At 35.5% G+C, this 15,465-nt stretch overlaps 1 protein-coding gene across 2 annotated transcripts in view; it reads right to left on the bottom strand.

The window, feature by feature from the left end:
• LOC107848212 (G patch domain-containing protein 11) overlaps positions 1-8,845 on the bottom strand; it is a 13,979-nt gene extending 5,134 nt beyond the window's left edge. The window contains exons 1-2 of one of the 2 annotated variants that reach the window (XM_016692915.2): positions 8,661-8,843; positions 6,988-7,506 (exon numbers count right to left, since the gene is read on the bottom strand). In XM_016692915.2, coding sequence (XP_016548401.1) covers positions 6,988-7,506; positions 8,661-8,768 — 627 coding nt within the window. In that variant the 5' untranslated portion in view covers positions 8,769-8,843. Of the gene's footprint in view, positions 1-6,987; positions 7,507-8,660 lie in introns of both variants that reach the window. The other variant, XM_016692914.2, reaches the window with a different exon arrangement.
• Positions 8,846-15,465: the final 6,620 nt, after the last annotated feature.

Consider the following 15,465-nt stretch of genomic DNA (forward strand, 5'->3'; position numbering starts at 1 on the left):
GCAGCTTAGCTTGGTAGTGCTTGGTTTGGAACAGACCTGGAACTGGGGATTAACTGCTATAAGAAATACACTTCCTCAAGTTGGTCTCTCAACTTGATACTTCGGTATCTCCTTTCTGGATGCTTAAATCCCATATGACGTGGAATCCTCTAAGTATATTTTAAAATATAAAAATAAAACTCCACTTATGTGACTTCAACAAACTATAGCTGGTCCTAAATCTGAATGAAGACAGTCTACTAATGGATGGAATAAAAAAGTCTCAACATGATAAGTCCTCTTGATACTGGATTTGTAAGAGCATAGGGGACTTGTAAGAGCAGAATGGATACAAAGGATTTATATAGCTCTTAGTGGATTTTTTTTGTGTGTGCGCGCGCGCGCAGATATTGTGAGGGAGAGAGAGAATAAAATAGGCTTGGAAAATTCTGATTTCCTTGTAGATAATATAATCATTTTCATTTTGCACTTTGATCTTGATGTGTCAATAATCATCTATAGTTTGTTGAAGTCATGGGGATCCCACAAGTAAACTTTCAAAAGAATACGACACACACTCAATAGACATCATAATCGTATTCTACAAATTCTGCAGGACATTCTGAGGGATAGAAAGTCCCTCAGAAAAGAATACAAAAGAATACGACACACACTCCAATGACTGCTTCGTCGCTCCCTGCTTCAGGACCAAATAAAGAGTGGTTAAGATTCCAACAGGTATTTGATTGCCAGACTTTGCTCGACCGGATCTGATTCCGGCGACATTCCGGCGAAGCTCCGGCGAAAATACTCCGCCGACCAATTTCTACATCAATTTGCCGGAATCCAACATACCACGCAAGAGAAGAGGACTTGGTCTACAAGCGTAACCCGGTGACTTCTAACTTTTGATATTTACTTTTTCTTTTCTTTTCTTATTGTTTCGTGTCTCTTGACTTGTTTTAATTTGTGGGATTGATTGTTTTCTTGTATTGGTGACTTGTATTGCTTTCTTATTATCTGTTTTGTTGTTCTTGGTGTTAGGGCCGAATATTGAGCTTTGTGTGTGCCTTCTATTTCTTACTGTTGTTTTTGTTTCTATCTTTGTTTGTATTTTTTGAGTAGTGGCTTTGGGCGTTGATGGTAGGATAGGGTCATGTCCGAGGGGGTTGGGGCTGGGGGCTGTTCTAGGGGTGGGGGAAGAGAGGAGGGCTGGTTTGGGGTGGGGGAAGGGGGGAGGGCTGGTTTGGGGTGGGGGAAGGGGGGCAAGGTCCGGTGTTAGGACAGGTATGGGGTATGGAGTAAGGGGCGGTAGAGGTAGACGGTGGGGTGGCTTGACGCCAGTGATTCACTGGAGATAGAGGAAAAGATGGCGGGAATAGAGGGTGTGGGAGTGTAGGGGGATGTGGATGGTATGTGGGATAAGGCTGCTAGGTGCATCAAGGAGACTGCTAAAGAGGTGTTGGGTGTCTCGAGGGGCCGGGTTGGACAGTATCAGGGGGACTGGTGGTGGATTGAAGAAGTTAAGAAGAAAGTGGAGACTAATAAGAGGGCGTATGCTAAGTTGGTTGAGAGTAAAGATGAAAAGGAGAAGCGGGTAAATAGGGAGGAGTACAAGTTAGCCAGGAAAGAGGCTAAGACGGCAGTGTTTGAGAGCTTGTATGCGGGGTTAGATGAGAGAGGCGGGGAAAAGAGGTTGTAAGGCTTGCTAAGGCTAGGGAGAGGTAGGGGACTTTAATCAAGTGAAGTGCATTAAGGGGAGGATGGTAGAGTGCTGGTGGAGGACGTTCACATTAAGGGAAGATGGCAATCATATTTTCTTAGTCTCTTGAATGATGAGGGGGGCAGAGACATTATGTTAGGGGAACTAGAGCACCCAGAGGAGTGTCGTGATTTCAGTTATTGTAGACGTGTTAAGGTGGAGGAGGTTAGAGAGGCTATTCGCAGGATGGGAAGGGGTAAGGCGACGGGACCTGATGCAGTGTTTTGGACGGCGAAAGGCAATAAGAGGTGACAAGGCCCCGCCTCGCGCTAGCCTTTTGAATGTACGGAGACAATTAATATACAAAATTAAAATAATATATAAATGATCAAAATTTCAATAACACTAAAATATTAGGAAATATTTCAAGTCAAGAATTAAAAATAGATAGTAGATAGATACTAAAAGTCTAGGAACTTAAATGACTCAACAATTCAATTAGTATATTACTATAATACTATGTTAATTTTATATAAGTTATTAAAAAAATTACATAATAAGGCTACAACTTACTGGTTACTGTTACAGTAATAGTGTAAAGTTGTAACACTGATACAGTATTACAGTGGAAGCCGGAAGGAAAATAGAAGAAAAAAAAGAAAAAGAGGAAGAACAAAAAACACAACCAAAATACAAGTATTGGACGCTGGATTAAGAAGAAGAAGAAAGAAGAAAAAAAATAGAAACCGGCAGTTCACTGCTTAGCAGAGTAGCGGGAGTCGCCGGAATCGAAATTGTGAGATAAATGGTAGCAGCCGTAGTCACCAATTAGTAAGTTGGTAGAGCCAAAATGGGTAAATAAGTCCTAAAATTAGCTTATATACCTAAAACCCTAATTTAAAAAAAAATAATTTAAAAGGCGACGCCTTTGTCGCCATGTCGCCTCGCCTCGCCATGTCGTTTTTCTCGCAAAGGCGACCCTTTTGAATGTCGCAGTGCCACGCCGTGAAGAGGCGACTAGGCCTCGCCTCGCCATTGGCGACAAGGCGCTCGCCTTTTACAACACTAACCTGATGAGATTCCAGTGGATTTTTGGAAGTTTACGGACGGGGTTGGGTTAAGGTGGTTGACTGAATTGTTTAACGACATTTTCAAGACTGCGAAAATGTCCAAGGCTTGGAGATGGAGTACTACAACAACAACAACAACAAACCCAGTGTATTCCCACATAGTGGGGTATGGGGAAGGTAACATATATGCAGTCCATACCACTACCTCCAGAGAAGTAGAAAGGTTGTTTCTGATAGACCCCCAGCTCAAGACAAGGAATAATAAACAAATCCGTAATAAAGCATGGAACAAGATGACATAACATATATACGACACCCACCAGGAATAGTAAACAAATTCGTAATAAAGCATGAAACAAGATGGCATAACAAAAATAATACACCCACCAAGTAATACCCTACACTAACGACCCAAACTGGCACTAGCCTTCTATCCTAATTCGCGTCCTCCAGACCTTCCTATTAAGGGTCATGTCCTCAGTAAGCTGTAACTGCTCCATGTCTCGCCTAATCACCTCTCTCCAGTATTTCTTCGACCTACCCCTACCCCGCCTGAAACCATCCAAAGCTAGTCTCTCTCACCTACGAACAGGGACATCCGTGCCCCTCTTCGTCACGTGTCCGAACCATCTAAAACGGACTTCCCGCATCTTGTCCTCCACCAAAGCCACTTCAACCTTCTCCCGGATAGTCTCATTCCGAACTCTATCACCCCTAGTAAGCCCACACATCCAACTCAATATCCGCATTTCCGCCACCTTCAATTTTTGAATGTGGGAGTTCTTGACTGATCAACACTCCGCTTCATACAACATGGCCAGACAGAATGCCACCCTATAAAATTTGCCTTTAAGCTTGAGCGGCACCTTCTTATCACACAACACTCCCCGAGACGAGCTTCCACTTCATCCATCCCGCCCCAATACGGTAGGAGACATCCTCGTCAATCTCACCATTTCCCCGAATCATGAACCCGAGATACTTGAAACTATCCCTCTTATACACAACCTGAGAATCCAACCTTACTCCACCTCGTTCTCCTTCCTCAAGTCATTAAACTTGCATTCCAAATATTCTGTCTTGCTCCTACTCTTAGCCCGTTTTTGTTTGCTTTGGTAATGGATGTGTTGATGCGGCGTAGTCAAGGAGAGATGCCTTGGTGTATGCTTTTTGCGATGATGTAGTTTTGATTGATGAGACGCGGGGGTGTGACATCCAGAGTTGCAACAACTATAGGGGTATTAAGTTATTGAGTCACGCTATGAAGATCTGGGAGAGTGGTCGAGCGGAGGTTGAGGATGATAGTATCTATTTCGGAGAATCAGTTTGGATTTATGCCCGATTGCTCAACGACGGAGGAATTCACCTGGTGCGGAGACTGGTAGAGCAGTATAGGGAAAGGAAGGACTTACATATGATGTTCATCGACTTGGAGAAGGCGTACGACAAAGTCCCTAGGGAGGTCATTGGAGATGCTTGGAGGTGAGTGAGGCCCCAGTGGCGTACATCAAGTCGTTTAAGGACATGTATGATGGAGCAAAGACTCACGCGAGGATGGCGGGAGGAGATTCAGAGCATTTCCTGTCTTGATAGGGTTGCATCAGGAATCGACTCTTAGCCCGTTTTTGTTTGCGTTGGTGATGGATATGTTGACGCGGCGCATTTAAGGAGAGGTACCTTGGTGTATGCTTTTTGCAGATGATGTAGTTTTGATTGATGAGACGGGTAGGGGTGTGAATGATAAATTGGAGGTTTGGAGACAAACCCTTGACTCTAAAGGGTTCAGGTTGAGTAGGAGCAAGACAGAGTATATGGAATGCAAGTTTAATGACTTGACGTAGGAGAATGAGGGGGTAGTAAGGTTGGATTCCCAGGTTGTTTGTAAGAGAGATAATTTTAAGTATCTCGGATCCATGAGGGGAATGAAGAGATTGATGAGGATGTCTCCCACCATATTGGTACAGGATGGATAAAGTGAAGGCTCGCCTCGGCAGTGTTGTATGATAGGAAGGTGCCGCCTAAGCTTAAAGGCAAATTCTACAAAGTGGCAGTCTGTCCGTCCATGCTGTATAGAGCGAAGTGTTGGCCAGTCAAGAACTCCTATATTAAAAATTGAAGGTAACGAAAATGCGGATGTTACATTGGATGTGTGGGCTTACTAGGGGTGATAGGGTTAGGAATGAGACATTCAGGAGAAGGTAGGAGTGGCTTCAGTGGATGACAAGATGCGGGAAGTTCGGTTGAGATGGTTCGGACATGTGATGAGGAGGAGCACGGATGCCCCAGTTCGTAGGTGTGAGAGGCTAGCTTTGGATGGTTTCAGGCGGGGCAGGGGTAGGCCGAAGAAATACCGAAAAAAGGTGATTAGACGTGACATGAGCAGTTACAGCTTACTGAGGATATGGCTCTAAACAGGAAGGTATGGAGGACGCAAATTAGGTTAGAAGGTTAGTGCTTGTGGGTGGGTTGTAGTCTGAATTTGGGAAAGCTTGGGGGTAGCCGGGCCGGTAGTTTTAGGGCTAGGTCCGTAGGTTGAAGCTGCTAGTAAGAGGGTATGGGGGTGGGGGGTGCCTTTGGTTCGTTAGTGTAGGAGTATTAATTTGTGGGTGTCCAATTTCTGTTATTCCATTTTATTTCATGCTTTATTATGAATTTGTTTACTATTCTTTGTTTTGAGCCGGGGATCTATCGGAAACAGCCTTTCTACTTCTCAGGAGGTAGTGGTATGGACTGCTTACATTTTACCCTCCCCAGAACCCACTATGTGGGAATACCCTGGTTTGTTGTTGTTGTTGTTTGTTTCTGAGGGATAGAAGCAAAGAGCAACAGCTAGTTCAACTATTCAATCCAATTGTTAGAGTCGTTGATGGAACAGACCGGAAAGGCTCTCAATGCGAGTGAGACAACTGATAATTATATCTAATTTATTTAGTTTTATTTGTTGAATTGTGCGAATACCTCATGTAAAAGCTTAAGTTGTAAGAGACTGTATACATTTATTTATTTAACTATATCTTCGCTACACTTCGACAGTATTTCCACTGAGAAAGGCTAAATACGAGCTAAATTCTGGAACCCTACTTGCAGACAGTAAGCTCACGAGGTTGTTTTGATCTTTTGTGAAATAGGTAGATTTGGAATGCTCAAATAGACACAACAGAATTGGTGTATTTAGTCATAAAAGACTTGCTAGGTAAGTCGGTTAGCTCTTTCTACACTAGTCAATGTAAAACCTCTTAATTTTTTTTACCATTTGTTGATTCTATATTTTTGGTCAAGTTACAGATTAATGTAATGTTAGTTGCCTCATGACTTTCTTGAGAAAATCTAAGCAAATATGTAACGGAAGTGTCTTCACATAAGGCCGTAAGCTGTTTGTTTCTTTTTTAGAGTGAGAATTTAAACAGCTGCATTTGTCCTTGCTATTCTTAAGGGAAACACAAAAACTGGGTCAGGTTTCCTTACGTGGTACGTATTCACAAACTAACTTCCAACATAACTGTGAATTATTATTTCTGCCAACCTCAACAACAACAACAACAAACCCAGTGAATTCCCACCAAGTGGGGTCTGGTGAGGGTAAAATGTACGTAGTCCATACCGCTATTTCTGTCAACCTCAAAATTAAGGAAAATGGCGTTCGGCCAAACTCAACCTCAAAAGCTAGACCATATAAGAAGAAAATAATGTGTACCTTAAAACAATGACACTTAAAAGTATCCGCAGATCCAGGAACGATCATCCGATGTGTGGACAACATAACATGGGGACAAAACATTAGTTAAACCACGAAGGGGATGGATCAGTCTTTAATACCACATTAAGAAAAATGGACTTGGGCCTAACTTAATCTCAAAAGTTGTTCAAGAGATGAGGATTACTCGAGATCATGCGGATCCACAACATAAGTTATGAGTTCGGCCGAATTCAGTAGCTTTGGCCTATGCCTCATTCGTATTTATAAAATCACTAATATGTACATAAGTACAAATCTAAGATCTTCGAGTTATTAGCGCTTAAGGTCAATGTCCTAGCAAGAAACTACACATTTGGTACTGTTAATTACAATACAATGTCCTAGCAAGAAACTACACATCTGGTACTGTTAATTACAATACAAACCTAAGCCAACTCAGCTTTTGCACGAAATGGGTTAAAAGGGAAAGTGTAGTAAACGTTAGTTTCCAATATAGCATTTAGCTTATTCAAAAAAATCATATAAAAATGATAAAGTACCTCTTCGGTGATTGGTTCTTCCTCTTCCTCATCCTTCTCTACATCCTCTTCTTCCTTTTTCTCCGTTACAACCTCCCTATTCTCTAACTGAGTCAGTACTGCCTCAGCCTTGTGAAAATTGCTGACAATCCTCTTCTCCTTCCATCGCTCCTTTAGGTGAGATCCAAAAGTTTCCATTAGCTCTTCTTCTCTCTTTCTATCCCTGTTAGCCTTCTCCATTTCCCTCCTCATCTTCTCTACATTATCATCTTCTTTCCCAATCCCAGCACGGCCCCTTCGAATTTCCAGTCCCACAGGTTCAGACCTACCAGAGCCTTCCTTGCCTAATGCTGATCCCGGCGTATAACCCATTTGTTTCAACATTTTGAATCCAATATTGCTCTCAGGGATTGCTGACTCTAAATTGACCAGAGTTTTTTGGTCCTCTTCAATTTGCTTCTGCTCTCTCTTGAGTTTTTTCCTTTCTTGCCAGTTTAACACCTTACGTTTCTTGTTCGGAACTACAGGCTTATTTGATGCCTGGAAACGCAAGACAAACAAATCAGGGCTGGAAGCAACTCATACCATATAATCTATTTTGACATCATTGTCTTATTTTTATAATTTAATCACTGAATTTAGGCTCGATTTTCAATGAAATCAAAATACAGAACACAGTTGGTCCAAGATTTTTATAACGAGCAACTCGAGCCACTGGAAACCTATGGAAACAAATTTTCTGCTTCTTAATATTGTATGGTGACTAATTTTCATCATAGCAGCACTTGAAGAAAATCTGCAAGTAAACATTTTTTAAACAAATAAAAAACAAGAAGTGATAAATGATAATAATATAGTGATTCCAAACATAGAAAGTGTTGATTAGGGCGTGAATGTTGAAAATGCATGTCTACATGACAGTATACAGAGGAAATTAAAAAAAAAAAAAAAAAAGGTAGCTAAGGTTTTATTGCAAATCAGAAATTGCGTGTTTGGCCATGAAAATGTTTTACTTTTTTGGGAGTTGAACTCTGGAAAATATGTTTGCCCATAAAATTCTAAAAAAAATCCAAAATTCAACTCAAATTCCGGAAAAACCCGGTAAATCTATTTTCACTCGAAATTACTCACAAAAATTCAAAAATAACTCCAATTTGTATTCATTGCCAAACACAACTTTAATTTCAAATATTATTTTTTTCACTTTGAAAACAAAAACTACTTTTGTCAAGTACTCACAATTTTCATGGCCAAACGAGCCCCTACTAGTGCATGTTCTCCCAATCCATTTTCATTTGTCATTGACAACCTAGAGCTTAGATTTTTGAATAGTAAAAGACATCAAAAAACAGCAAAAAGTTTTGATGTATTCAACAACATACAGAGTGAAACCCCTCAAGGAGGGTCTAGGGAGGGTAAAGTGTATGCAGACCATATCCCACCTCAGAGGTAGAAAGTCTTATTTCCGATAGACCCTCCGCTTAAGTAAAAGCAGCCCGTCCAAAGAATCGATAGTAAACAGACCAAAACTACAACAAAACATTTACAATAAACGACAGATAATAAAAGAAATCGAGACAATAAACTACGAGAGCAATACTACGACAACTAATATGAACGGAAAACAAGACAACAAAACTGCATATAATAAATGAAATAAATAAATAAAATCTAGGGTTTGTGTTGCAACTGACCGTTTTAGAGGAGGGTTTGGGGGGAAGAAGAGAAGAAGAAGGAGCGGGTTGTGGAGGAAGAAAGTGAGAAAGGTCTCCCATATAATCATCCTCTTCTTTTTCCGCCATTGTTACTACCTACCTATACCAAAGCTAGGGAACAAGCGCATATGATATAAAGCGTTACGTTTTGATTAGATCATACTTCACGATAAATATAAGGTTTTATACCATCTTTAAGAAATTACTACTATCAGATAAGAGGGTAGTTTAATTAAGGTAAAATTACATAAAGTAATATATTTAAAATTATAATTATAATAAATAGTAATATAATATTTTTTTAAAGTTATAATTTATATCGAGTAATAATATTTTATTTATTAATTAGGCAAATATACATGTTATTCTCACTAATTTACATTTTTTTATTTTCACTTTACTATTTCACCTTCCCCAAATATAACCATATCTTTTATCTCTTTTTTATTATTATTATTTAATTTTTTTTATTTTATGTTATTTTTTATTTTCACTTTATTTCTCTCTTCTATTTTTCTTTTTTTTTCTTTTTCATATTTGAAAGTAATTATGTTTCTGATTTTCAAGATTTCAAAATAAAATATCATCACTGTCTTTCTCTCTCTTATGTCTCTACCTTTTTTCTCTTGTTAGTTTTTTTTATCTTATATTTTATTATTTTATTTTTTTATTTTGATTTCTTTTTCATTTTTTTCTTTCCACTTTATTTTCTCTCTTCCTTTTTAATTCTTTTTCACTTCTATTTTTTCGTTTTTTTCTTTTTATATTTTTGTTTTTTTTTATTTTTTACTCTTCTTTCTCTAACTTTTATTTTAAAAAGCAAATATGTATATCACATACACATATTCAAAAAACATACAAAATACATAGTCATACAAATCTAGATATGTATTTACAGTACAACATATATATGTATTTACGAAATACATATTATATTCATATTAAACAGTAACAAACATAACTATACCATATATATTCATATGTATTTGCAAAATACAAAGGTGACTCATATAAAATAAGAATATATATATTTATGGATCAGGTATGTATTCTATAAATATATATGCAGAGCTATATGTATTTTATACGATGTTGGATTTGTCTTTGAACTGTACATAGTATGTCATTTTAGAGGGTAACATATGTACTTATTTGTTTTCTTTTACTGTTTAAGATATGTATCATGTATTTTTTATGGGGATCTTACAAAAATAGCTACATTTTGTTGGAAAACTCACCTTTTATAGCCATATTTTACATAATTACCATTTATAGCCGTTGTATTCAATTTACGCCCGCTGTATTTGATTTTATCAATAGTCTGTATTCATATAAAATATAAATACAGTACCATTTAGCTGATGTATTCGATTTACAGCCGTTGTATTCACTTTTACTTGGTAGTCTGTATTCACAAAAACATAAATACACTACATATTTAGTCTTGCCAAAATGATATTTCTTCTTTTTCGTGTTTTCCTCGTTTTTTCTTCTTTTTTTTCTAATTTTTTCCTATTTTTATTTTTCTCTCTTTTATCTCTCTATTTTTTTTTTTTGTACTTATTTTCTTAATCATTTTTTTGTTCTATTTTATATTTTTTGTATTCTTAAAAAATATAACTACTGAGCACAAGTCATTGATGATAACGTAAATACCATAATTATTTATCTATTTGTAGTCTCACCGTCATTTATATTTTTGTATTCATTGATACAACTATATTTATATTTGTATTTTAAAGTTTGCGCTTGTATTTGTATTTTGTAGTTCGCGTTTATATTTGTATTTTATAGTTCACACTTGTATTTGTATTTGTTAGTTCGCACCATCATTTATATTTTATATAATTCGCACTTGTATTTTAAAGAACTGTTTTGTATTTGTATTTTATAATTGACTGTATATTATATTGGATTATATTTGTATTATTATTTTATTGTGTTTGTATATTTAGATTATATTTGTATTTGTATTCTATTTTTGTCGATGTCTTTTTATTTTTAAAGAATTATTTTGTATTTGTAAGTTGAATGCATATTGTATTTAGCCGTGATTATGTACAATTTATCATTTGTATTTGTATACAAACAAATAAATACATTAATTATATTTCCTTGATTCTAAAATATATAAATATGCAATGTATCATTTGATACAAATATACCATTTTGTATTTGTATGTCAAAATTATTATTCGTATTTGTAAATAAATAAATATCACCTGATACAAATACAATTACAAGCAAATGAAACCAACGATTTTAAAAATACAAATACATATTGTGTTTTTATACAAATTTGAATTGTATTTATTTGTATCAATAAATACAACTCGTATAAATAAATACAAATAAATATTCGTAAAAAGAAAATCAATCGTTCCTTTTTCAATAATTAAAAAATACAAATGATAGTTCAAACTTGTATCTGTATGTTATAATTCACATTTGTATTTATATTTTATAGTTCCCACTTATATTTGTATGTTATAATTCGCCTTTGTATTTATATTTTATAATTCGCACTTGTATTTATGTTTGCTAGTTCGCACAAATAAAAATAAAAATAAAAGAAAAAAATACAAAAAAAATAATAGAAAATAGAGAAAAAACAAAAGAAAAAAAAATAGAAGGAAAAAAATAAAAATAAAAAGAGAAAAAAGAAAAAAAAAGACAACGAAAAAAGAAAAAATTAAAAAAAGAAAGAAGAAAGAGATTATAAAAAGGAAAAGAAAAAATGAAGAAAAAAACTGAAAAAGGAAAAATAAAAGAGTAATAGAAAATAGAGAAAAAAAAATAAAAAGAAGGAGCAAAAAAAGAAAAAGAAAAAAATACAAAAGAAAACGAAAAAAATTGAAAAAAGAAAAGAAAGAGAAAACGAAAAAAAAAGGAAAAGAAAAAAAAGAAGAAAAAAACTTAAAAAGAAAAGACAAAATGAAAAAAAAAGACAACGAAAAAAAATTGAAAAAAGACAGAAGAAAGAGAAACAAAAAAGGAAAAGGAAAAAACTGAAAAAAGAAAAAAAAAGAGTAATAGAAAATAGAGAAAAAAACAAAAAAGGAGAAAAAATAAAAAGAAAAAATAGAAAAAGAAAAAAAAATACAAAAGAAAAAAAAAGAAAACAAAAAAATTGAAAAAACAAAAGAAAGAGCAAACGAAAAAAAGGAAAAGAAAAAAACAAGGAAAAAAACTGAAAAAGGAAAAAAAAAAAAGTAATAGAAAATAGAGAAAATGAAAAAATACATGAGAGGAGCAATGAATTGTAATTATAAAAAATTAATAGGCAAAAGGAGGTTATGAATTGTAATTAATTTAAACTAGGCTAAACAAGGTAATTAGGAGTCAATATTAGCTAAGTTATGTAATTATTTCTTTTTTTATTACCTATATGTATATGTATAAATTGTCATTTTTGTTACAGAGATTTTGTGTCCTATATGTTTATATATACATGTGAGTCAGATATGTATTTTTGTAAATACATATGCAGATATATATGTATGTTTTTTACCATAAATATATATGCAGATTTGTATGACTATTTATTTTGTATATTTTTTGAATATGTATATATGATATAGATATTTGTCTTTTAAAAATAAAAGATAGATATAGAAGAGTAAAAAAAAAAATTCAAAAAAAGAAGAAGTGAAAAAAGTTATAATTTTTTTTAAAAAAATTATATCTATTTTTTTTCGTGTGTGGGGGTGGGGGGGGGGGGGGGAGGGGGCACAGTGATAAGAAAATAAACTACTAAACACAAAATTACTCCTAAGGGACCAAAAATCAGCAACTAGAAGAAGAGTAGATAAAGAAGAGAACACACGGATTCAACAAGAAACAAAATAAAAGTGCATAAATGTAAAGGATAGTTAGTGAGACATACTCCGACACTAATGAATAGCACCAAGGTGTGTATCAAACACCAAGACACACAACACCAATGGAGGATAACACCACACTTTTAGGTAGACACAAATTGATCAACTCCTCGAGCACCCAACTTTTCTTGCCAAAATGTCAACAAGAGTGATTCCACACTCAAAGATGACCCTAGTTTCAATATCTTTTCCAAGACCTACACTAAGATGATTTTTTCAATCCCTACACTAAGGAAAGAAAATACAATTTGAGTTTCACTCAATCAATTCATCAAAAACTAATGAAAATGGAAGCTAAAAGGTCTATTTATACTATTACATAACAATGACTAAAATGTCCTTAATGAAGGGTGCTCCTTTGGAGTGTAAAAGGGAAGTCTTAAAAGACCACAATGCCCTTAGTTAAGGTGCCTATGTGATGTAGAAATTCCTCCTTCTCTCTTCAATTTGGACAAGCTTTGTAATGGTTCCAAAAGGTCTTTAAGCACTTGCAAATTTGAGACTTGATCCTTAGACAATCCGAAGCTTGAACCTTTTAAAAGACCTTGCAAACTTTGTGCACTTTATGCTTGTATCATCCTCTCCATCTTGAAAGAAATTTGACCTCAAATTCACACTTTGAAAAACCAAAGAGAGGGACAACAAGCACACAATCCTCATGATAGGAAGGTTAGGATTAGTGCCACAATTATACAAACACACCAAATGGGGTACACTCTTGGAATATAGCCAATAATCCTTTGTTATAATCATGAAACACTTACTACAAGCATTACAAAGGACATGACTAAGATTGAAATCAAAGAAAGAAAAGTGCAACTCAAGACCATCACATATATCAACAAGCCAAGATTATTCACATTTGAAATACATCCACGGGTCCTTTGTATGTGACATGAAAATCTTAGTATGAAGTGCACAAAGGAGGTGGTTTTGGCAAATAGAAAGGGATAAGAAAACTATAATGGTCTTAATGGCTTTACTATACCCAAAAGGTAATACTAACTTTGGCTTAGGAACCATAAGATACATTTGTTTCATTATCTCTACAAAGGACCTCATCAAATATAGTGCAACTATTGATCCTAAGGTCCACCTCACCTACATATCATCATCATTCAAACAAAAAAACCAGCCACCAAACTTACTACCTCTACATAACACCAATTTAAAATTAACAAAGTTATCATCATAGGTAAAGAGGTAGCATAGGAAGGAATCAAGTGTAAAGACATCACCCAAGGTGCTTTCATTTACAATAGGGTCACTTGGTCCAAAAGATATGGCACATAAGACACACAAGGATGGAATTAAATCAATTAAGCACATATGACTTTTTCCCCTCAAGTGAAACATCAACTTGGCATCCACAAGTTGTGATTCATATAACTTAAGCACAAGTGTATCAAATAAGGATGCATGTATAAAAGCAATACCCCAAAGAGGCAATGACACATTTGCCCTAGGGTCCACAAATATGAAGTAGCCAAGGATCTAGGATGAGGCTATCTCACTTTCCCCTAAAGTATCATCCCTAAAATTAGGCATACCCTCTTTATCACCATTAGAAATATCATTAGCAAAAAGTAGGTAGAGAAATGTGTCCCACAAGTCAACTTCAACTATAGTGTTCTCGTACATGCACTCACTACTAATCTCAAAATCCTTACTATGAGTATGCTTAACATAAGAAATATATAGAGAAGAAGATGGAATTTCCACACATGCACTACCTTTTTTTTAAGGGAGTAATCCTTACATAGAAACAAACCACCATGAGCATCAAAGGAATCACAATCAAGGCCATTTTCACAAGAACAATCATTAATTAGGTTTTCTAAATATTCAAGCATATCAAGGTCTTTATCACCCAATTGACCATTCTTTTCCAAAAGTGGGAGATCACCATCAAGAATTGGATGTTTAACATAATATTCACTCAGCCCTATATTTTTTATGGATCTCAAGAAATAGGACAACAAGTAAATCTTAAGCATACCACTTTTCCTATTAAACACATCACATTGCATATCACTAGGGGTCATGCAAGGAGTAATCTCACCAACTTCACACAAGAAATCTTTTTTTGAGAGAGAATTAGTATTCAAAGGTAAGAAGTTGAAGCCTACAAGTTCATTCTCAAAAAGATACATGCCATTCCTCATATTATTTTCATTTTCATGATTTCTATGAGCAAAACTAACAATAAGACTTTTATCACACAATATGCTCAAAGAATCATCTCTACTCTCATGATCAACTCTATTAACATCATCACTAACTTAAGACTCATCAAGCACATCATACTCAAGTAGTGGACTACATTCGTGAGTAAATTGATCATCATTCAAATCCTTACTAGTTTTTGGAAACTCATATACCAACGTAGACTCACCTCGGTTTTCACAAGGGTCAACTAGTGTGTGAATACTTTTGTCACTTGGTAATAGAACCTTATTCAAGTCATAAGTGCTAGCAATAGATGGACACAAGATCATTCTTACAAAAAACATTGATTTTGTCATCTAAAGGATCAACTAGTGCTTGCATACTCACAACAAGAGTTTGGTCCTTAGGAAAACTAACAACACCAAGAGTATCACAAAAGGAAGATTCATACACTTCTTCACTAAGCAGATCTGAAACTACACCACTTTGGCCACTACTAGCCACATCACAACAATTTAAGCTTCTACAGGTGTAGAAGATAGCTTTATTACCTTGTAGATCATGGGAAGTGTGTTCTTCACTTGGTTTTTCATTAGGGCAGCATTCATGCTCCACATTACAAGGGAATATGTCAAGGTTTTTCTTTAGACTTACTTCTTCATCACTTATCCCAAAATTGGGACTTTCGGCCAAGGGCTTGAAGGGAACTTCCTTGGGCTTCTCCTTGGGACTTC

This window comes from Capsicum annuum, chromosome 11 (assembly GCF_002878395.1).
Source record: "Capsicum annuum cultivar UCD-10X-F1 chromosome 11, UCD10Xv1.1, whole genome shotgun sequence".
NCBI classification, from domain to species: Eukaryota; Viridiplantae; Streptophyta; class Magnoliopsida; order Solanales; family Solanaceae; genus Capsicum; species Capsicum annuum.